Genomic DNA, 24568 nt, shown 5'->3' with positions numbered 1-24568 from the left:
CAAGTTCAATTGAACACAAGTACAACCCCACTTCAGCCCTCATTGCATGGAGTGGCAACACTGGGGAATAAAGGGCAGGGCCCCTTTCCCACTTTGAGCCCTCACATTGTTTTGAATACGTGAATAGAGCTTGTATGAGTCTGTGAGTTAATAGAATCACACAGTTCTCTATGGTTGAGAGCTGCTGAAACATGGAATGTTAGGGAATCAGTTGGAAATAACCTGTCCCACAAAAAGGGAAAATGGAGGAGAGGGAAAGAGAGAGAAGTAATTGACCTGCTCAGCTTTCTGGCAGTTTCGAGTAGGGATGGCGGAGAATTTTGCCACGGATTTCAGTGAGGCCGAATGCACTGGCATTCGGCCCCCCAAAATCCGTAGCAGAACGGCCTGCCCCCCCCACCCCCCCACGGATTCCCCCCGGGATGAAGCTTATCTGGGGCAGATATTCCAGACGGTGGCGGCTCCGGCAGCGGCCCCGGCTGGTCTTTCAAGCAGCTGCCGCGGTCACCATTCGCATCCTGGTCTTTGCCGTGATAGGCTACGTAAGTATTTACATAGCCTATCACAGCAAGCCAAGCAAAAACAAAATGGTGTACGCAAATGGCGGCAGCCATTTGCGTTCCTTATTTTTCGCTGTTTTAGCCTACGTAAATATTTACGTAGGCTATTACAGCAAAAAAAGGGGAATGCAAATAGTGTAATGGGCGCTATTTGTGTTCCTTTCCCCCCCGCCGTTTTAGCCTACGTAAATATTTATGTAAGCTATTACGGCGGGGGGGGGGGAAGGAACGCAAATAGCACCCACTACGCTATTTGCGTTCCCCCTTTTTTTTGCTGTAATAGCCGACGTAAATATTTACTTAGGCTAAAACGGCGAAAAATAAGGAATGCAAATGGTGGCCACTGTAGCCGCCGCCATTTGCGTATGCTGTTTTTTTTTTTTGGTTGCCATGATAGGCTACGTAAATACTTATGTGGCCTATCATGGCAGCCTGGCTGGACGCAAATGGCGGTCACTATGGCGGCCGCCATTTGCGTCCGCAGCAGCCCGTCCACGGCCGGAACTCTGGCTGCCAACGGCCCTGGCTGGCTGCTCTGCGGAGCTGCCGCAGAGCAGAGCCAGACGGGCAGGATTCCAGGGGGGAGGACCGGATCGCCTCCCCCCCCATCGAGGATTCCGGGGGGAGGGACGGAGCGCCTCCCCCCCACTGTGAAAAATTCCACGAAAAGGTGAGTTTCGTACATCCCTAGCTTTGAGTAAAGCATTCTGGAGTAAGGATAATTAGGGTTGGGGGCTGTGTGCAGTGAGGTTAAAAAAATCCCCTGCCCCAAACTATAAATGTATGTTTTAAGAATGAAAAAGAGGAAAAATGACAACTTTCCCCCTTTTCACTCCCCAAAATTATGCGCCCCGTAACTGGTAAGTAGTTATAAAATGCTCCAGTTCTCGGAAGGTAGCCTTCTAATGCTAAATAGCACAGAAGAGGGAGGCTTGGGGTGGGGAGGAGAAGAAAGGCATAATTTTATCTTTTCCCCCATTCCCAAAACCCCCCACAGACACACACATGAGCTTGAACAGCAGTATAGGGCTCCTGTTGCAGGCTGACAGGAGCCCTGAACAGGAGCATATTACAACATTGTGTTGCATGTCCCACCTACTAATTTATTTATGTATCTGTATCAAATCCAGTTCCCCTCTCTTAACATTCCATCATACTATTGTGCAGCCAAAGAACCGAACCCAGGGCAGAGCTATGCAGATAGGGGCTTGGCTCTCAAATGCTTCTTATTTAGTTTTATGGAACAAAGTGAACAGTCTCCATTTTGGAACACAACTGAAAGAGGGAAAAACAGAGTTCTTCTAACACACACGTGCATGCACGCACATGCACGCACGCTCACACACACACACAGAGTTTGTCCCAAAGTGCATGCCTTTACTTTAGTTTCTCAGACTCCCTTTACATCCCTGAGTATATGCCATATAATTCAATGGCAGTCATCCATTTCTTTTGAGAAAAGAAAAGAGCTGCAGTTAGGGAGGATGTTGTAATGGGGACAAAACCTTCTGCAGTGGGTTCAGTGGAAGGTGGATGAAAAGGTGGAAATTAGGCAAGTAGGGTTGGGAAACTCTCCATTCCTAACCTTGATGGGCCATTAAAAAGGTAAAGGTGTCCCCAACCAGTCATGCCCGACTCTAGGGTGTGGTGCTCATCTCCATTTCTAAGCCGAAGAGCCAGCGCTGTCCGAAGGCGCTTCCGCGGTCATGTGGCCGGCATGACTGAACACCAAGGTGCATGGAACACTGTTACCTTTCCTGCCAAAGCGGTACCTATTTATCTACTTGCAATTTCTTGCTTTTGAACTGCTAGGTTGGCAGGAGCTGGGACTGAAGATGGGAGCTCACTCCGTCACGCGGCACTTGGGTCTCGAACTGCTGTCCTGCCGACCTTCCGGTCTGCAGTTCAGCGTCTTAACCATTAGTTATATTTAAAACCAGCATACCACTTTGCTCTTTTTTGAGGACTGTTTATCCAGGTTTAGTTTCCTCATGCAGTGGTTGTAAAAAATATACACAAATATGTTTGTGGGGCATTTCCAATGCATCCTGAGTTTGTAAAACGCTCCCCCCCCCAACAAAAATATGTCTGCAGTGTCAGAAGAAGTATGTTATAAACTCAAAATATTAGAAAAATATCATAAACTGTCAAGATAACATATTTATTACTAAGAACTTTTTGGTGTTGTGGGGTATTTTTCTACCCCAATAATAAATCTGTCTCTGGTGAGGTAAATGTTCCCCAGTGAAATCCCATCGTTTGTGCCAACTTACTGATGCCTGTTTCCCTAGACCAGTTTTCTTTGGTAAAACCCATGGGGACATTTTATACCCCCCAAAGTTGCAGCATTTGGGGGACACAAAGACCCCCAATGGCAAAATCAATAGATTATTGGGGTATTTTATGGCCCAGTCATGTTTTGTTTCCAGAAAGAAAATGGACAGTGGTAGGTGGCTCAGATGACAGAATACAACAATATCAGGGCAGGACTATGTTATAGGTCTACTTCTGTGTGAATTCTGCAATTTGAAGTGCAGATGGAGTAGGTTTGTCACACTGCCGTATTGGATGAGGTGGAGCATCTGAGTCCACTGTTGTCTTGTGAGAACGTATTTACATGTTTACAGGCAGAGAAAGAAAGAATGGGAAAGCAGCCACCACCAGTACTGTTTGGCGATAAGAGGCAGACAGTATGCTGCAAAGGGTTTGTATTAGTGTGTGCCCATAGATACTCCTGCCCATCCAAGCTGCCTTTTCCCTCCATGTACAATAGCTCATTCCAATGTTCACATCTGCATACAATAGTATGGACTGCTTGTCAGCCAGCTTTGATAATGTATCACCAGAGAACAGAGATGTGTGTTGACTTGTGTACTTTCCCCCTTTGGGTTGAATCTTGGTGTGGGCTGATTCTCTCTGGACACTGGAAAACCTTTATATTTCTGGAGGGAATGAGAGAGACCACAGTGTAGGAATTGTTATTATATAGAATATGCAAGAGACTAATAAAATAAGGCTGTGTAGACTCTGTTGCCTAAAAGGACCCTCAAGCATATGACAAGTTACGCCTAATATAAGAAGCCATATGCGCATTCATTTTACTCATTACTGAAAGATTCCATTGCAATAAGACATGACAGCTAGGGACACTACCTACTTAAAACAATGTGCTTGATAAATTATATTGAATTTTTACTTGTTAGCAGCACTGAATAGTAACACACTAGCTCACACTGGTAAATGGAAACACTGCATATCAATGTAAGTGTTAATCCTTTTATTATGATACAGTCAAGATAACGACTTTAGAGATTCTTTCACAACTGAAGCACTGCTAAGACGTTTATTCTTGTACTGCAGCTGTAACTGAACTAACTTGGGACTGCTTCTGTAAGTGAACATGACAGGAAATGTGTATAAACTCAACATGTAAGCAAGTTAAGTAAGAGGAGGTGCTTAGTCTTTATTTCCTTTTCCTGGAATCACATTGTTAGTGGCTTTTACTGAAGTATTCATAGGGCTGGTTTGACTTTCGGAGGTCATATGGGTATCTGGACGTGAACTTGAAGGTGTGACACCTGGATGCCAGTCAGCTTATCAACTATGTTGTTGTTGTTGTTGTTGTTCAGTCGTTCAGTCGTGTCCGACTCTTCGTGACCCCATGGACCATAGCACACCAGGCCTTCCTGTCCTGCGCTCTCTCCCGGAGCGTGCTCAAGTTCATATTCATTGCATCCGTGATGCTATCTAGCCATCTCATCCTCTGCCATCCCCTTCTCCTTTTGCCTTCAGTCTTTCCCAGCATCAGGGTCTTTTCCAGGGAGTTTTCTCTTCGCATTAGGTGGCCAAAATATTGGAGCTTCAGCTTCATTATCTGTCCTTCCAATGAGCAGTCAGGGTTGATTTCCTTTAGGATGGACTGATTTGACATTAACTATGTAACTTACTTTATTTTGTAAGTTTTCTAATGTGTATGTTGCAATGTAGATTTTTTGAGCTAATAGGATTTTGGTTTCATATATCCATTATTTTCACAGCTCTTTCCTCAGCTGTGGTAAGTACAATTTGCAGAGTGAGAAGCATAGCTCCAAAATCAGATTTATGATCTGTAATCCATACAGCTGATCACTCTCAGGGCTATTTTAATTTGACTTGGCTTCATACTACTTGAGTCAACTATTTCCCCAGCCAGTGACAAACGTCTGCATCACATTATTATATTATTGGGTGCTACCATACTATACTGTTTGAGAATGGTGGGTGAGATCTGAATGGCTGAGCTGTGTGTGAATGGGCTGCTCACTCTTTGTTGTTGTTAGTTTCGTTTTGGGGTTGTTTGTGTTGCTGTGCATCAGGAATCGATAGCTTCCTTCGCTTTTAAAAACGTAATGCCCATTTTTTAAAAGGACAAATTGTTATGGAGGTGATCCATCTTTCTGGAAGTGGATTGTGCAGAAATCTGGAAATATTTGGACAGGGTGAGTGGAGGGGAAAAGGTCAGAAAGTTAATGTCATCTAAGCCACTCCTGTCTAGTATTCCCCGCCTCCCCCCCGCCCCCAAACACAACCTTTTTTCCTTGTGGGAAGAAGTCAAATGCCTCTCAAAGGCCCCTTATAATTCTCATAAAGGTACACGTGTGTGTGTGAAAAATCTGGGTAATATTAAATGAGGTGAAAGAAAAGTGAGAAAACCAAGTAAGCTATCTTGATTTTCGGATCGTAGCGGGGAGGCGATCTCCTCAGTGTTAGTTATGGCTGTGAATGGCTGTGAATATTTTTTTTTTTGCGATCACCTCGGGTTCTAAACACATACAGAACTGATTCGGGGTCTTCCGTCGCAGCTCCAAAACCAACACAAAACACGCCCGCAGACGCCCGCGAGGGCTGAGGCGCGGAAAGGAAAGGAAACAAAGGCGGGCAGAGGCGGACACCGAAGCAGGAAGCCGGCTCGCGTGTTTGCAGCCACATGGCTCCGCCGAGGAGCCGCGGCGGGCTTCTGGTGCCGCAGCGTTCGCAGCGAGGGCGCCAGCGCTGAGCGAGGCACACGCCGCGTCCGCACATCCACGCGCGAGCTGGGGAGAAGCGGGCGGGAGAGGCGGCGCCGAGAGAAGGCGCTGAGACGAACAGCAGCCGCCTGCGGGCGAGCGGCGGCGCTTCACTGAGGGCGAGGAGAGAGCGCGCGCGCCGCGCCGGGGGGGGGGGAGAGGGGTGTCTCGCGGGCGCTGCGTTTCTCTCTCTCTGCTCAGGGAAGAGGGAGGGGCGCACCGAAGGCCCCCCCGCCGCTCCTCCCGCTCGCATTCCGCCCACCCGCGGCGCTGCTAAGATGCACCTTGGCCGCTGCGTGGTTGCAGCGGAGCGGCGCTGACCTCCTCCTCCGACCTCACCATGGACAGCTTCGACTTGGCTCTTCTGCAGGAATGGGACCTGGACTCCCTCTGGTGAGGCTGGCCGGCTGCCTTTCCAACTTGGGCTGTGTGTGTGTGTAGCTCTGTCGGGGGGAGGGGAGGGGGGGAGGGGGGGCGGCGGCCGGTTCTTCCCCCTCGTCTCACTTCTGCTCCTGCCCCAGAGTTTTTGAGGAGGGTAGGAGGAAAGGACTCCCCCCTTATTGTGAAGCGCCACGTTCTCAATCAAACTGTTGTTGTTGTTAGCACTATTATTAAGGGGTGAGACTCATTCTTCCCCTCGCCAATAATTTCTCCTTGTCTTTTCGTTTGCGATGGCATGATTTTTCTTTTTCATTCTGTTCTTCAAAAATAGCTCTCTTGCATCTACATCCCGTGCCGTCTCTGTCACTACATCCCACAGCTCCGTCTTCCTCTATCTCCTTTTATTTTTATTTTTTGCACTTTAGTTCTGCTATCCTCTGCCCTGCAGCCCCATAAACCACTCACCTCTTTCTCTGCCTTCCTCAGTGTGACTGCCCCATCCCCCTTTTTTTCTCATTGCCCCTCATATGCCTTTCCCTGCGACCTTCTTTCCTTTTTAGCACCGCGGTTTTGCTCTGCCCTACACCAGCCCAGCTGCCCATTCAGCCTGCTACCTCTTAGTTCATACTTCGTTGCCCTTCTTGCTGCTCCTGTCCTGCTTTCCAGCTCTGCCTACCCCTTCACCTTGGACTGCTCCTTGTGTCTGGAAATTGCTGCATTTCCAAGAAGCATCTGGCAGCAGTCAGAAATCATTTCTAGAAATATCATTAATGCCTCCAGGCGGGAATTGCATCCTCATCCACCATCCAAAGTGCTAGCAGTCCCAAAGTCCAGAATGAGTCCAGTAGTTGGAGGGGATGGCATCTAGCACCTGGACGCCCCCACCCCCACTCCTTTTCATCCTACACTTATAGCAAGTGTCGGTCTTGAAGATATGTGTGTGGCGGTGTTGCTTGTGAATCACAGGTACATTGTGGCACTGCTGGGTGCCACTTCAGCCTTTGCCAGTTTTCCTGTTGATTACGGCCTTTACCGTTTAACCTTTTTGTGCGCGACTCAAAAGACAATGCATGTGTATGTCTAAATGAATGATAATTTGTATATTTGTGTTCTGGGTGTAAAGGAGCACAGTGTATGTTAGCTTGAGATTCCAGTTACATGTATCTTAAGTCACCCATTGGCTGCTGTATCACAGGTCTATTCTCCCCCCTCTTCTCCTTCCTTTCAAGGAAGCTGTTCAGGTGCTGCTACTACTACACTTGATGCGTAGGAATGTATGTGTGTAGTGTGTCTGCATGATGATGAACTGGTCTGTTGAAACAGGGAAATATGTATAGTTTTGTTTCTTTCTTGTTGTAATGGCATGTTTAGGAGTAGAGGGAACATTCCCATCACATTAGTAAATATAGTGCATTTGTTTAATGTCTCATGTGAACTGCTTTCTGTCTGTACATTATGCATTTGGTGACTAGTTTATTTCCACGAAAGGTACACCAAAATGAGTTGGACAATAGTGAGTTGTGGTCATGCCATGCAAGCTCTTCTAAGGTTGGTTCTGTTAAACCCAGACAATGGCTGTAATCCTGCATATAGCTATACATTAATGCAGAGCTTAATGGCACAATCCTGTTCATGTCTACTCAGAAGGAAGTCCCATAGACTGCAATGGGGTTTATTTCCAGTTACATGTATCTAGCATTGCAGCCTAAGCCCTTGATTTAAATGGGGCTATAGTTACAATTTTGTATCCACTTATTTTGGAAGAAAGCCCCACTGAACTCAGTGGGACAGGACTTAAGTCCAAGTAAACAAGCATAAGATTCTACATGGATACTTAGATGTGCAGGATTTCTGCCTTTGATTGCAGCAAAAATAAACTATCTGCATTACCCTTAGAATTTTAATGACAAAATATAATACAGAATGTCTTACCAGCCTATAAAAGTTAGTCATTATAGCTTTCCTACTGGAGATACAGTGGTTGAGATTATGCCTGTGTTGTTATTATAAATATCAGTTCTTGATTTACAGCTAAGCCATAACATTTATTTCTAGTTTAAAAAAAATAAAAATAAATCTCAAGTCTAATTTTTTAGACCTCAAAATTCTACAAATTCTCACTCAACAAGAGGGGGGTGATAATGTTTTGATTTTTTATATTGTCTGCTCCAAACAAAGGGAAGGTTAATATCCTTTACAGTGGAAGTGCTTTATTTGTAAGGTATATTTATTTGTTAAACTAATGTAACAAAATAGTCAGGAGACTAGTTGCTCTCAAGAAATTATGTTTTGATAATTCTTAAGTAGGCTTGAGTATTATGACAGTCTGTAATTCAACTATTCAAGTTGTTTTGTTGATTATACGGATCTAAAACGGTGCTGGTAGCCTTATGTGAATAGTATGTATTTGTCTAGATAGCAGTCTTAAGGACACTTACTGCTCATGACTAAACTGCCTCTCTCTATAATAAAAAATAAGCATCTCTTTCTGCTTCTACTTATGTCAAGGTTTTTTCATGCCTTATATGCCTGTTATTCCCATTGCACTCTTTCATAAAGCTGAAAGCATAAAGTAATTCAAGGCTGCACTAAGACCTTGTTCACACATTGCTGAACCAAAGAGTATCTATTATTTTAGCTTCATGATAACCCATCAGGTTATAGATCACTTCACTGAACTACCCTATTTGGAACTGAGCATTTGGTTTTACCCTTTAAAATGTAGGAAATAATCACATACACCATATAGAAGTAGCAAGGTTTATTGCATGACCTGTTTGGTTTGGCATGGCACATGGGTGGCAAGGCCTAAAATTAATTCACCATTCATATTTTGATAGGCAGATGTCTTTTGTATTTTTTTTTTTTATTGACTGGCCTCGTCTTGATTGCTGAGATTACTTAAGCAGAATTTTATCACAAAACAGGTGTCCTGGTCAATGGCTTTAAGAATAATTAACTGAGATTAGACACATAAAAGAAATAGTGATACCACAAAGTGGACACTTTAAAGAATGAATATTGATAACATCACAGCTTCACCACAGGGTGACCTGCATGAAGAAGCATAGATTATAATTGCAGGAAGTGCATGTATGTGCCACCCTGTCCTTCCTCTCTTTCTCCCCCATCCCTTTATTGTAAGCAGTCAGGTTATTGAAATTTACAGGATTCCTGCCAGGATGTGCTCACTCACCAAAATAAACCTCATAGGTCTAATTTTAGACTCAGTAGCCTTGACAGACTGTTTTTTAAAGCACAGTTGCTGTTATTACCCAGATAAAAGGAAAAAAAGTGTGCACTTTGGTGATACTCTCACAGTGTACTGTCTTCCATGTCTACTCAGAAGTAAGCCCCATTGAGTTCAATGGGACTTACACCCAGGTAAGGGTGCATAAGACTGTAGCCTGAGGATGCAGTCTTATGGACTCTTTCCTGGGAGTAAGCCCCATTAATTACAGGGGAACTTACAACTGAGTAAACATACATAGGAAATGATTTGGGTACTCACTTAATGAAAGAAGAGGGTGGTTTTTTTTAAAAAATAGAGCATTTGATGATGGCTGCTTTACTTAAAAGTGGAAGATATAATGGCAGTGTTTTATAAATGTTCAATTTTTGTGCTTTTATAGAATTGGCCTTTAAACTTATTTTGTTCTAATAACAGTAAATAGTACAAATGTGATGAGGAAATTAATAGCAACATAGGGATTTTCAGTATTGATACACACTGTGTGGGGCCCAACAATGTTGGCACCTTTTTATGTAGCCTATATCAGTACTACCAAATATGTCCAGTGCAAGCATATAAACTGGGTTTTTTTACAGTGTTGCTGATACTGTACCTAGAAAATTACTATAGATTATATTTCCCTAGTAGGTTGCCAGCTGCAGAATATTACATACAAATTAATTGATGCTGAAATTGCAATGGTTTCCAAGTTCCACACAATTCATATGAAAAGTATTATATTCCCCAGCTGTATTATAAAGATATTTCAGTTGCCTATCATTTGAGAAAATCTATACTCATAGTTCACCATTGGGTAATAACGTAGTTAATTCTAAGTAACTGTTACAGCAATAAAATGTGCCCCATGCATTTCCTGTATACGTTAAAAAGTGTATAATGTACAGTTTGTTTACAATGAATTCACCACATTCTCCAATGATATACAGCTAATACGTTGGTTGAAAAAACAGGTTTTATTATTTGGCTGCACTTTAAATGCACTTTACTATACTTGTAAATGTGCGTAGGCAAGACAAAGAGAGCTGAGAGCCTTGCAAAATTACTGTAAATCAGTTTGGAGTTCCAGGTATGTAATGAAAGTACTCTTGTTTAAAGTTTCTTAGACCCCCTCCCTCATGAAGAAAGCTATGTTCATTCATCAACACACCAGTTCACATAATACATTTAAAAACTTTTTTTTAAATAAGAACTGGACTTTAGAAGCCAGGACTACCTGGCTGCTTATGAGCCTTCAGAACTAAGGATACTAGAAATTAAAACATATAATTGCTTTGTGTTTTATGCATAGCAAGTGTGAAAGTAAGACAAGGAAAAGTTTTTTTAAAAAGCAGCATCTCAAGTTAAGGTTAAGGCAGTGCGACCAAACAGTAAGATTTTTTTTTTAATGATAAAGACCGAGTGTGGTGAAGTCAGAAGTCACATATCCCTTTCCTAAATGGCTTGGATTCTAAGAGAAGTTCACAGAAAGGCAATTTTCTGTTCCCTTTTACTCTCTGTGGTCTCTGAAAAGCCTGTATGGAAGATGAAGAGCCCCTCCTGCGCAACATGGAATGGGATGTGGGGAGCAGCTGGTTGGAGGACCAGATGGGAAGCTTCCTTCCTGAACTTCCTTAAGTTAACTTATCTTTGGATCCAAGCCTGATTTTGTTTGATTTCACCCCTTCCCTATCAATCCTTCTGCCCCTGCCCCACATTGTTCAGGTGGGCTCCCTGACCCGCCAGAGAGGCTTTTGGGAGGGCATGGGTGGCTGCACTGGGGACGACAAGGTGGGAAACTTTGCTTCCATGAACTTCCTTAAGTTAATTTATCTTAACATCCAAACCATTGGGCTGGATCCAGATTTAGTCATACTTAGAGCAGATTCATTGAGGTCAATGGCATTTAAGTTAATCATGAAATAAAGGGCTGGATCAAAGTCTGGATTTAACTCTTTAAGGGTGCAATCCTATGGCCGCTAGACAGCAGCTAGATGGCCATAGGATTATTCAGTTTTTGGGAACTGACCTCAGAGCCTGCGCTCCAAGGTTGGTTCCCAGAAAATCTCCTCCCCACCTCATGAGAGGCGCGGTTTGTCCCTGGCTCCAAACTCATAAGAGCAGTGCGGAGCGGGGAAAAGGGGTTTTCCTGGGGGCAGGGAGGGGATGGCGGAAGCGTCGTTACGATGCTTCCTATGCACTGTCAGGCTCCCCCCCCCCCCGCTTCGATCCGCTCTGGCTAGACAGCCTCAATCGGCCATCTAGCCATGAATGCAGGGCAGCCGGAGCACAGAGAAGATCCCCTCCGCGCTCTGCCTGCCCTGCATTGGAAGTTGGTCGCCTCCAAGTTCAGAGGCGGCCGACTGTCCCCATTGGATTGCAGCCTTATTTATGTATATTCCACCCTTTCTCTGTGGAGCTTAGGGTACTATACAGAGGGGGTTACTCCATTTTATCCTAATTACAATCCTAGGCTGGGTTTAAGAGTGGCCCAGTGAGCTTTATGTTAAAGAAGTTTTGAAGCCTCGTATCCCCTGTTCCACTCTCACAATTCAACCAGTACACCACCCTAACTCTCACCCCAATGCTTCCCTTGCTACAATGCCCTAGTTTACAAAAAGTGCCCTTGGACTTGAAAGTCAAAAGTCATGTTGCCAATCTTTTCGTTCTATTGAACATTAAAGTAATCCTAGTGCATACTAGTAAGTCCCAATGAAGTCAGTGGAGCTTACTTTTGAGTTAAAATGTATAAGTACCAGGCTGCATGTATATCATGGATGCTGGAAACCAAAAAGAGAATCTGCTATATAGCTATATAATTTGGGAGGTGGGGGATAAGGTTTAAATTTGTATTAAATTGCATTCCTTTGGCTGTAATCCCTATTGGCCTGTAGTGAAAATTAGGATGTATCCACATGAACTTTTATCTGGGATTGCACATCCAGTCTGTACAAGTCACTTCTACCTTGAGCAGAACCCATTTAAGTCTTCTGTTGTTCTTTTGCATGACACAAGGAAATAATAGTGGGGCCAATACTACTTATAGGCCTGGTTTGCACATAACCTATGGTATGGGTTGTTGAATTCTGGGTTGTTGTGATATGTGAAAGCGACTGTGCTAACAAACCATGGTTGGTTAATAATGAAAAACCCAGAAAAAGAACCCATGGTTTGTTGTTGGGTTGTGAACTCTTAGTTGTTTAAATCATAGGTTGCTGTTATGTGCAAACCCAGAATTGTGGGTTGCTCATAGGTTGTTTCACCAGGCTTCAGAGGTAGCAGGCAGGAGTGGTAAGAAAGCCCAGCCGCTCTACATGCCAGTACCACAGCACCACAAAAGCGTTTGGGATACAGGGAGGGAGCGTATGAAAGAGGTTGGAAACAAACAACCCAGGGGTTGAGAAAACAAACCAGGGTTTGTTTGATCGTCTGCCAGACAAACCCATGATAGGGCAACAAACTATGTGTTAAATAAAACATAAGAACATAAGAAGAGCCATGCTGGATCAGACCAAGAGTCCATCTTGTCCAGCATTCTGTTCACACAGTGGCCACAGATTCTGTTATGTGTGAACCAGGCCATATGGCAAATCAAGCTTTCAAAATAAGGCTCATCTTTTCAGGTAGGTGATCTGAAATAAGAGACTGATGCAACATGCTCATCCTTTTTAAAAGACATTGTTTCCTTCCCCTCTTTTTGTCGTAATGCTAAAGAGCTGAACTTACAGGACCAGAAGCAAGTAGATGTTATCTACATTTCCTGCGAGCTGTTCTGCCCATTATGCGGAAACTGTACTTTTTAAAAATGCTCTTCTTATGAGAAAAGCTCCCTGCTTATAGTAAACCAGCATATCAGGAAAAGGACTATCTCTTTCTATGTTGGTTTACTACGACGGTGGGGAACCTGTAGCCCTCCAGATGCTGTTGAACTCCAACACCCATCAGCCCCAGCCAGCATGATGGATGGTCAGAGATTATGGGAGTTGTAGTCCAACAACATCTGGAGGAATGCCACAGATTCCCCACCATAATATATTCCATAATTCCACCACCTCAGTCTGCCACCTTATTCTATGTGATGTGTAGATAGGTTGGAACTGTATCTGACTGATGTTAGGCTTGGTTTACATATGCAACAGACTGAGGGGGTAGAATTCTGGATGGTATCACTTCAGATTGCAGAGAAGTAGTACAGTTTTTATGTTCCCTGATGCATCCCTCCCTATACTTCCCTCTGAGCTAAAAGCACTCCAGGGAGAATGCTATACTAAAAATTGCCCTTGATATACTAGTTCACTGTATGTAGGGTTATTTATTTTTTTTACATGGGAAGCATTCAAAATGCTATTCCCCACCTCCAGATTGTGGTGGTGTACTCCATCCTATCATCTCAGAACTCTTACCGCCTCATTCAGTTGCATGTGCATGCCAGGCTTGAATCCACACAGAAATATGAAGATATGGAAGCATATTTCTTTGGCTAATACTAATTTTAAATTTATTTTTCACGTTTATTTCCCAACCTTCGATGAAGCTCGCAATGGTATTTTAGCTACAAAGGCCACTAAGTGAGCTTTATAGCTGAGTGAAGATTTGAATTTGGGTTTCAGGAAGAAGACTCCAGATATACATGTGGGAAATGCAAAGCTACCAGCATGAGCAAAGTAATGTTGGAGCACTTATTAACAAGTGATGCTCTACATGCATAGGCAGGAATCTAGGTGTTACATTCCAGCTAGGACCATATCAAATATCTTGCTCAATATTTGAATATGGTAAAAGGGGAACAACATAGGTGATTAAAAGTTAAAATGAAAATACAGGTCAAATGCGTTGAAAATGTAACTAGAATTTCTCACTTTTATTAGACTTAGGCTGAAGTCCTGTGCACACTATCCTAACAGCAAGTCCTATTGGACAGAGTGGGGCTTATTTCTGAATAAATGTGCACAGAATTAGGCTTTTGAAGGAGGATTATTTAAAAGCAGTTGTAAATATCAACTCACTGTAAGGGAGAGACTAAAATTGCCATAAACTGCAAAATATTGGCTTTGGAAGCTTTCACTAACTCCCATGGCTCAGTTATCCTGGCTGAAGGAAGCTGCTTTATCTAATATTAAAAATATGTTTTTCAACCAAATACAAGTGAAACATTCTTTCACATAGTAATGTGTATCATATTTGCCTGTAAGAGGAAATATATTTTAATGTTCTTTATAATGGTAAAGCAGGAAAAGCAATGTCTAATATGCTCTTGATGGTATTAATTATTTACTTCCATCATAGATGTTTCCATGAGCCTTTGTTTCTTACAGACATCTTCCTTTTTCTTCTGTGTTTTTGTGTAATACATAACTATTTGTGTGTTTCTTCCGAAAGGGCAAATACATACTCCCCGTAGTTTATTTCAGTGATATATCTACTGCTTTCTTTTTTCTTTTCTTTTCCTTTCTTTTCTTTTGCAGTTTGAGCAACTCTCCCAAATACTCAGACCTGGTTCGCACATAATGCTAACCCATGGTATGGGTTGTTGACTGCTGGATTATCATGATGTGTGAACGCAGCCATGTGAACCATGGTTGGTTAACCAACAACCCATAAAGAGAGGCTAGTTTGCTGTTGGGTGTGAACTCTGGGTTGTTTAAAACATGGGTTGCACTTACAAGCAAACTTGTAAGCATGGGTTGTTCTTGGGCTGTTTCACCAGGCTACAGAGGTGGCGGGCAAGAGCAGTAAAAAATCCAGCCGAAGGGTCTCACTTGCTCTTTGCCTAAACTAACACTAATGGCAAAGTCTGCCTGGCAATGGCAACCTGGCAGATCTGCTCCCCATCCCCACCTGAAGCTCAGTGCTGCTTCTGACAGTGCAGGGGAAGTTTCCGAGAACTAATTATTGAGCATAGTTCCTCATTGCCAAACTGCATGCACCAAGCTATGTCCACCCCACACCTTGGAGATCAAGAACTTTAGGCCTCCAGAGCTTACCCCCAAAACACATTTCTCCCTTCTGCAAAGTGCTCACACCAACTACCCTATCTCCAGAAGTCAAGAAAGGATTAATGTTCTCTGAAAGGAAGGTTTCCAGTTCTTTGGCTGGGAATGGGGGAAGGGAGCTTTTCTTCAGCAAGCTATGAGCATGCCAGGAACAGCCAGTAAATCTCCCATGTATAGAACAGACCAATGGTAAGCAGGCAACTGATGCGGTGAAGTCCCGACAGCACTGCAAAGTCAATACTGGGAGGGAGTAAGCAAAGGAGGTGCGCGGGGGGGGGACGAGACACCCAGAGACCGAGAAAACAAACCGTGGTTTCATCGATCATCTGTCAGACAAACCCTGGGAAGGGCAAACTATGGTTTAAATAAACCATGGGTTAGTGTAATATGTGAACACAGTCACAGACCTGGTTGGTCACAAACTCTGGGTTGCTTAAACCATGTACTGTTGTTAAGTGGGACCCCAGAACTGTGGATTGTTCATGGGTTGTTTCACCAGGCTACAGAGGCAGCAGGCAAGAGTGGAAAAAAACAGTTGCTCTATGTGCCAGTATCAGAGTGCTGCAAAGGCATTTGGGATACTGGGAGGGAGTGGGCGAAGAGCCAGGCACCAAACAACCCAGAGACTGAAAAAACAACCCGCAGTTTGGTTGATCGTCTGCAGCCAAATCATGGGTCTGGATAAGGCAACAACCCATGGGTTAATTAAACCCTAGGGTGTTGTCGTTCCGGGTGAACCAGGCAGTGCCAAAATATATTCCATATGCAAGTCCTTTTTAATATGCTGTATAGCTAGAAAATAAATATCTATTACAAGGCACAAAGAAATTATATAGTCAAAATTCAATCTATAGCTCAAATGTATACAGTTTAAGCTATTTTAATTAAATATTTAAAGTCTGTAACTTCTAAGACAGTTAAGCTTTTTAATAATGCTATATAAACAGAAGTGGCCACACAGGTGCATAGATATGGTTAACCCTTTAATTATTTGCTTCTGTTGAGAGATAGCTGCTGCATATTATCTTCTTGCTATCACTGAGATTTTAAAGGAACTCGTAGCATTCAGAATGTTAATGCCCAGCTTTACTATATGATGTTTTAATATCATATAGAAAACTGTGATATTAGAACAGAAATGTTTGCTAGAACATAAGGAAGTTTTATTCTGAGGATTAATATAGTCATCTCTAGTTTCGTTTACAAGGTCAAAGTTAAGCTATTTTGCACATTTGGAGCTGTGGTGTCTGACAAAAGGGGTGTCCATTTATATTGGAAGTGTGGAAATAAGAGGCAAAATAAGGGCCATCTGATAATCTTAGATTTTCTCGCATGTAAACATGGAAGCAAATCGCTCCCCCACAGCCCACAACTTTCTAGGACATTGGAACCTGCTGGAAAGAAATGTTTTTCTCACCTAGAAACAGCCTGAAGAACAGCACAGTCCGGTATTCCAGATTCCTTACACACGCGACATGCAAGAACATCTCCATGCATTCCTGTGTATCTTTGCAGTTCTGCAACACTCATAGTAAGAGTGATAGCCGCTTAACTGTTTTGGGTTTCCTCTCTCCTATCTCTCCATTAGTATTTACAAATATAATGCTGAAATGCATGTGGGTCACATATGGAACCACAGACCAAAAAGACTGTCATGTACCCTCCAGATGTTCTGGACTTCAACTCCCATCAGCCTCTGCCAGCATGGTCAGGAATGCTGGGAGGTGTAGCCCCAAACATCTGTGGGGTACCAGGTTGGGGAAGGCTGATTCATTGTTTCTTCCTTTATTATTCTACTAGCTGACCATTGCATATAGTCTAGAAGGCTTTGAGGATAGCCAATCACAGGATGTTTCCGGAATGGCAGGCACAGGAAGCCAATAGTTCCAGGGCTTTGCATTATTTGCTTTTGTCTCAGATTAGAGCCTGATGCAGCTTTAAAAACTAATTTTGATTTAATCTTGAAGTTTACATAATATAAAACCTTCCATAATAAATCATTCAGTCTTTTACATAAATCAATAGATAACATATCAAGAACTGTAGAAAAAGACTAAAAGAAGGTAGTACTTTTAGTAGTGACCTTTTTGCAAGTATGCTTGTATATGGCTGCATCTGCTTGCTTACAGATGCATAATGCAACATCCCGCGGCCCTTAGCATTCGGTTCACAGCAAATAGACACCAAGAATTCTATGTAAATAAAAATGGCAAAAAATATAGGCCGTGAAAGATTCCATGCAAGTTGAGTACTGAATGACATGATTCATGCTACATCAAATTCCTTTTAATTATTTTGTAGGCCTATATCTCCTTATATTACTGCGTTATGAAACAGTCAGATAAATGCGTCTTAATTGATAGCAAGGCAGTCTGCTGCCTTAGATCTCTAGATTTCTTTTCAGAAATAAGCCATGGTGCAAGTGAGGACGTTCCTGATTTGGTTTTGTGAAGGTTTCCAATTTGTTGGACAGCTCTTAATTTAGCATTGGCAGACAGAGACTACTGCTGTCAGAATGTATTTTATTGACACTTTGTTAGCTGTGCTCTGTGCTGACCTTTGATGTAAAGTCTCAGCTGCTGTATCTCCTCCAGACCCCGCTGAAAGAAAGGAAAGAAGGTGTGCCTTTTTCTCTTGCTCTTAAAAGAGAAATTAAATAAAACATAGAAGACACAAGTGAACAGGAAATTTAGCAGAGGAAAGAAACTGAGGCTACAGTCCTATCTCCTCTTACCAAAGGAGTAAGCCTGGGACTTACTTCTTAGTAGTCATGTTTAGGATTGTGTTGCTACAGCTCAAATTATAACTTTTGTAACTCCCCAAAATTCTTAATCGTCCCAACAGAAAATTATCCAGAACCTTAAGCTAGTTCTGAAGGTGCAACTGGAAAAAGATGTTAACAGTTCCAAACTGTTTAGCGTATACAGATTAACTAGAAAATAACTTTTGCAACATATTAAATTCATGATGAAATATGAGTATTGGGGAAAATATCAGTATCAAAGTACTACAGGACTTAGGAAGGTAAAGGATATTAATAATAAATTTAAATGATAGTATTTATTTCAGTATGTTTTCCCACTGTATATTCTAAGCATTATGTATGGGTTACAATATACCCTTATTAATTTGGTTCTGTGAGATATGCTGAGATGAGAGAAAAGCTTACAGCCACTCAGCAAGTTTTAGAGCTGAGAGGGATTTGATTGGGGCCTGCCATGTCAAAAGCCATCATGGGGTCCACTATATGAGTCCTACAACTTTAATAAAGTCAACCACTGGGCAAAAAGGCAAGATGAGTTAGATTTGTCATCATTCGGCCAAGGGTTTTATGATACTAGGCTGAGAGGGTTTTATCCTTAAAAGAGGCCTAGAAGTAATTTTAAATAAACAAACAAATAAACAATAAAATTCAAGCATGCCATTCCCACACCTATAGTCTGAAGTGGTAAATTATTTCCCACTGTATTTTCTACATTTGTATCTGCTTTCTCAATCACACTCAGTGTGATGGCAGCAGCCATGTTTGTTTATTCATTTTATTTATTTCGGAGCTAGATACCTAGCCAGCAGTCTTCCCCTATATATACCAAATTGACCCTTGAGATCCTCCGAGGAGGCCTTATTGGTCATCCCATGACCAACAGTGCATCAACAGGTAATGGCACATAAGCGGGTCTTCTTGGTAGTGGCATGCACCCTCTGGAACACCCCCCCACATGTGGTCCGAGAGGTGGAAACTGTGGTGAAGTTCAGATGCTTCTTGAAGATGCACCTGTTTACCACTCCTTTCCCTGACTTATAATTGCACTTCTCTGTTTTACAGTTTTTGTAACATTTTACTCTTTTGTAACATTTTGAAGGTGCAATCCTATGCAAGCTTAGACAGATAAAAAGACCTACAATTCCCATCAGCCAGTATGGCTGGCTGAGGCATGCTGGGAGTTGTAGGGGTTTTTTTTTCTGTCTAAGCCTGCATAGGATTGTGCCCATAATGTGTTTATTATTGTTTTTATGCAGTTTTTTAAAAAAATATAAACCATTTAGAGATCTTATGAAATCAAGCAGTATATAAGTAGTTTAAAGAAACAATAATACTTATTATAAACAGAGGGTGATGATATGTTTTTTACATCAAAAAGGCCACATGGGAAGTCAAGCTGAACTCTCCCCCCCCGACTTCCTTGCTTCACCTCACACTAAGGGATTTCAAGTAAAACAGCCTGGCTGTGAGAAAAATACCTGGGGTGATGGAATGTATTTTGGGGGAGGGGAGAAAGCATTAGACAGTGTAGGGTTCAGCACCCCTTGCCTGGGCATCTCTTTTGATGTAAAAATCAGACACACACCAGGGTTCCACAACCTGGGACACTAGGGTGGCATGAAGGCCTCAGCCTAAATTCATAGAACCCTTGGCGTAGTTTCAGAAGCCCGCTATGAGGTATCACTTCAGACTTCTGGAAAGAGTGATCTGTCTACAAACTTACAGTAGGGAGCTAAACATCAGTGGGGGAACTTACAGGTCTTGCAGCTTTGCACTAAGAAAGATTCCTGAGTGGTTAAAAAGAACCTCAGCTACATATTTTAACTAATCCCAAGCCTAGAAAGGGGAAATAAAAGCAACTTTTAGCTCTATATTGACAAGGGCCACTGTACAGGACTAACTGATGGAAAAGTCTGCTTACACACAGAAAAAAGTGCAGGCTAGTTTCAGTTTGGGCTCAATTTAGGCTCAGGTTTTAGGCCCTAAAGAGCAGTTCATTAAATAAAGCAAGTTTAAGAGTTCAGCTTATAATTTAGTTTAAAAACACACACAGAGAGAAAAAAGACTCAATTCTTGCAAGCCACATCCTTCTCAAATCACCTACCCTTTGTGTGCTGTCCCCTCCAGCCACCCATTGAATAGAGGGTCTTCCCTAAATAAGTTTCCCATTCCCTATTCTCTATAGTCCTGCTTCTTAAATAGGAGTTCACACACAGCTGCCCTTGCTTATTCAAATGTGGCCCTCCAGTCAGATTGGCTGCACCACCAGTTGGGCCTATCCATATAAGGAGGCACGCATGCAAGGGAGCCGTTTCTCTGAGCACAAGGAGCCCCAGTGATGAAGTATCTCAGCCCCAGTGATGAAGCATCAGCAAACAAGCGAATTAAGCACCTGTGCAAGTTTAGCAACAGGGTGAGGAAGCCAGGGCAGTTGATGCCATATGCATAGTAAGTAATTGTAAATAAATAACTATAAATAAATTCCTCACCTTTTCCTAGGAACAACTTAGTTTTCCAGGTAAATAAACCCAATAATAGTAGTAGTAACAACAACAAGAATACATAGTTATGAAGACAGAAAGACAGTAGGGGTGTGGGGGCTATCCAGTATATTGCACTGAGTGCTACATGTATGACTATCTGCCTGCTGGACAGAAGTCGTGAGTATGTGTTCGATGTAATGAGCTCCTGGCTGTCAGGGAACATGTGCATTCCCTTGAAGCAAAGGTTGCTGACCTGGAGAATCTAAGAGAGACTGAGATGTTGGTGGATGAGACCCTCGGGCACCTAACAGTGGTGTTCCACTCCATGATTGATAGCTCCTCTGCTGTTATGAAGAATGCGAGTCTTGGGGAAGGAAGGTGTTATTCTGAGGAAGAGAAATGAAGAGACCCATTCCTCAGAAGATGAGCAAATATACTCTCACACTAAGGGTGTGCCTCCAGGGGGAGAGGGGCTTGTGGTAGTGGGAGATTTGATCATTAGACACATAGACAGCTGGCTTTGTTATGGGAGTGTAGCCCTCATGGTGAATTGCCTGGCTGGTGCGAAGGTTGCAGACACCATGTGCCATCTAGGTAGCATAATAGATAGTGCCAGAGAGGAATCAGTTGTTGTGGGCCATGTTGGTGTTCCCGATGTGGGAAAATGTAGTCGTGAGGTCCTGGGAGCCAAATTTGGGTTGCTAGGTAAGAGGCTGAAATCCAGGACCACCAAGGTGGCTTTCTCTGAAATGCTACCTGTTCCATGCACAGGGCCAGCTAGATGGGCAAAGCTGAGGAGTCTCAATGCATAGATGAGACGGTGATGCAGGGAAGAGAGGTTCAGATTTGTTAGGTGCTGGGCCTGTACAAGAGGGATGGGCTCCACTTGAACCAAAATGGAACCAGACTGCTGGCGTTAAACATAAAAAAGGTGGCAGTACTAAACTAAACCCTTGGGGAAAGCTGACAGAAGCTTGGAAGCATCTGGTTTGGGTTAAATCATCCCAAGGGGATGAAGTTGAAAATGTTTTCGATTGCCCAAATGTAGAAGGGGAACAAATAGGCCATGAGTACATGGTAGAAGATAACCTATCAAAGAGGCCTAAGTGCCATAGCTAAAGAAGTGCACACCAGAGGCCTTCGGATGGGTGGGGGGGGGACACCGTGTATAGATGTTTCTATGGAAATGCTAGAAGCCTCTGAGCCAAAATGGGAGTTAAGGTGCTTGGTTTTAAAGGAGAACCTGGATGTAGTGGGAATTACAGAAATCTGGTGGAATGGAGAGAACCAGTGGGATATGGTCATTGCTGGATATATACAGGAAGGACAGGGAAGGGCATACTGGGGGAGGTGTTGCTCTGTACATCAAAGACAACATAGTGTTGAGAAGACTAGAACACCTAAAAGGGGTAGACTCTTCTACATAAATGCTGTGGGTGACAATACTGGGCTCCAAAACTAGTGCTAGGAATGTGCTATCGTTCCCCAGACCAGATAGCTCAGGGGGACCTTGAGATGGAAAATGAAATCAGGGAGGCCTCCAAATGAGGAAGTGTTGCTATAATGGGTGACTTCAATTACTCCCGCATTGACTGGATAAATGCATATTTCAGTCATGCCAAAGAGGTTAAATTTCTTGATGCCCTAAACGACTGTGGCCTAGAACAGTTGGTCATGGAACCGACCAGAGGGGAGGTAACCCTGGATTTAATCCTACGTAGTGTTGCACAGGACATAATGTGAGATGTAAATGTTGTTGAACCAGTTGGAAACTGACCACAATGCTATCAGATTTAATATATATTTGAGTGGAAAATTGCCCAGGAAGTTCAACATAGTCACATTTTAGTTCAAAAGAAAATACTTCTTTTGAGGGAACTGGTAAAAATGAGGGAACTGGTAAAAAGGAAGTTGAAAGGGAGAGTCAAGAGGGTTAAATCCCTTAAAAATGCTTGGAGGTTACTCAAAGCCACAATAATAGAAGTTCAACTAAAATGTATACCATAGGTTAGGAAAGGTAACACCAAGTCCAAAAGGTCACTGGCACGGTTAAGCAGTAGTCTCAAAGAAAGCTATTAGAGACAAGAGGGCTTCCTTCAGAAAATGGAAGTGAGGAAAACAAAAGGCAGCACAAGCTTTCATAAAGGTGATGCAAGCAGACAATAATGCCAAAAAGCATTTTGAAGAGCATATCACTAACAATATCAAAGCCAATAACAATGACTTCTTTAAATATATCAGAAGCAGGAAACCATCTAGGGAGGCAGTTGGATCATTGGATGACAGTGGAGCTAAAGAAGTACCAAAGAAGGACAAGGAGATTGCAGACAAGCTGAATGAATTCTTCTCATTGGTGTTTACTGCAGAAGATATAGGACAGATACTTGTGCCTGAACTGATGTTTTCAGAAAGAGAGTCTGAGGAATGGAAGCAAATAGTGGTGACAAAAGATGAAGTTCTCAACCTTATTGATAAATTGAAAGCAAATAAATCACCAGGCCCAGATGGTATCCATCCTAGAGTTCTCAAAGAACTCCAATATGAAACTGCTGATTTTCTAATCAAAATATTCAACATGTTCCTAAAATCAGCCTCTGTAATAGAGGACTAGAAGGTGACCAATGTAACACCAATTTTTAAAAAGGGATCCAGGGGGGATCCAAGAAATTACAGGCCGGTTACCTTAATGTCTGTTCTGGGTAAATTGGTTTAAAACATTATTAAAGATAAAATTAGTAAGCATATAGAAGGACCAGTCATGTTGAAAAAGAATCAATACAGCTTCCACAAAGGTACGTCCTATCTCACTAAGCTTTTTCAGTTCTTTGAGAGTGTCAGTAGACATGTATTTTATTTATTATTTCATTTCTATACTACCCAATAGCCAAAGCTCTCTGGGCAGTTCACAAAAATTAAAACCAAAAAGCACACAATAAAACAATATAAAATATAAAAACCACAATATAACACTACAACCAGAATAAAACCAGAGTAAAACCTAGCAGCAATGCAAAGATTTAAAATACAGATTTAAAACGGCAAAGATAAAAGTCTAGAAAGCTAAAATAAAAATAAAATAAATTGGGAAAATAAAAAGGTATTTTTTACCTTCACCTGGCACCGGAAGGAATACAATGTAGGTGCCAGGCAAATGTCACTAGGGAGCTCATTCCACAGCTGGGATGCCACAGCGGAAAAGGCTCTCCTCCTAGTAGCCACCCACCTCACTTCCTTTGGCAGGGGCTCACAGAGGAGGGCTGCTGAAGATGATCTTCAGGCCCAGGCAGGCACATATGGGAGGAAGTGATCTTTCAGATAACCTGTCCTCAAGCTGTTTAGGGCTTTGAATGTTAATACCAGCACTTTGAATCGGGCCCGGAAATGGACTGGCAGCCAGTGCAGCTGGAAAAGTACTGGCATAATATGAGCTCATTGGCCAGTGCCTGTTAACAATCTCGCTGCCCTATTTTGGACCACTGAAGTTTCCAGACTGTTTTCAAAGGCAGCCCCACATATAATGCATTGCAGTAATCCAGACGAGAAGTTATCAGAGCATGGATAACTGTAGCTAGGCTATCTCTGTCCAGATAAGGGTATAGTTGGTATACCACCCTAAGCTGATAAAAAGTGCTCCATACCACTGAGTTCATCTGTGCTTCAAGTGACAGTTCTGGGTCCAAGAGCACCCCCAAACTATGAACCTGATCCTTTAGGGGGAGTGCAACCCCGTCCAGAACAGGTTGAATATCATCTAACCAGGCAGATGAGCCACCCACTAATAATACCCCCGTCTTGTCTGGATTGAGTTTCAGTTTATTGGCCCTCATCCAGTCCATTACCGTGCCTAGGCACTGATTCAGAACAGCCACTGCCTCACCTGGGTTTGATGAGAAAGAGAGGTAGAGCTGGGTGTCACCCACATATTGATGGCACCTCAGCCCACACCCCTGGATAACCTCCCCCAGCGGTTTCATGTAGATGTTAAACAGCATGGGAGAATAAAATGTAGACAGCGGTATTCCAGTAGACATTGTCTACTTCGACTTCCAAAATGTTTTTGACAAAGTCCGTCACCAAAGATTCCTGAGCAAACATAGTAGCCATGGAATAAGA

The 24568-nt window shown here is 42.8% G+C and overlaps 1 protein-coding gene across 2 annotated transcripts in view; it reads left to right on the top strand.

Annotated features, from left to right (window-relative positions):
* The first annotated feature begins 5865 nt into the window (after nucleotides 1-5865).
* Nucleotides 5866-24568, top strand: part of AFF3 (ALF transcription elongation factor 3) — a 354490-nt gene continuing 335787 nt past the window's right edge. Inside the window, exon 1 of one of the 2 annotated variants that reach the window (XM_084844410.1) lies at nucleotides 5866-5998. In XM_084844410.1, the coding sequence (XP_084700536.1) occupies nucleotides 5946-5998 (53 nt within the window). In that variant the 5' untranslated portion in view covers nucleotides 5866-5945. The remainder of the gene's footprint in view (nucleotides 5999-24568) is intronic. The other variant, XM_084844411.1, reaches the window with a different exon arrangement.

This window comes from Heloderma suspectum, chromosome 3 (genome assembly GCF_057233095.1).
Source record: "Heloderma suspectum isolate Gila_16-S chromosome 3, 16-S_ref, whole genome shotgun sequence".
NCBI lineage: Eukaryota > Metazoa > Chordata > Lepidosauria > Squamata > Helodermatidae > Heloderma > Heloderma suspectum.
The sequence above is the reverse complement of the archived record's forward strand: the minus strand, read 5'-3'. Positions and strand labels throughout refer to the sequence as shown.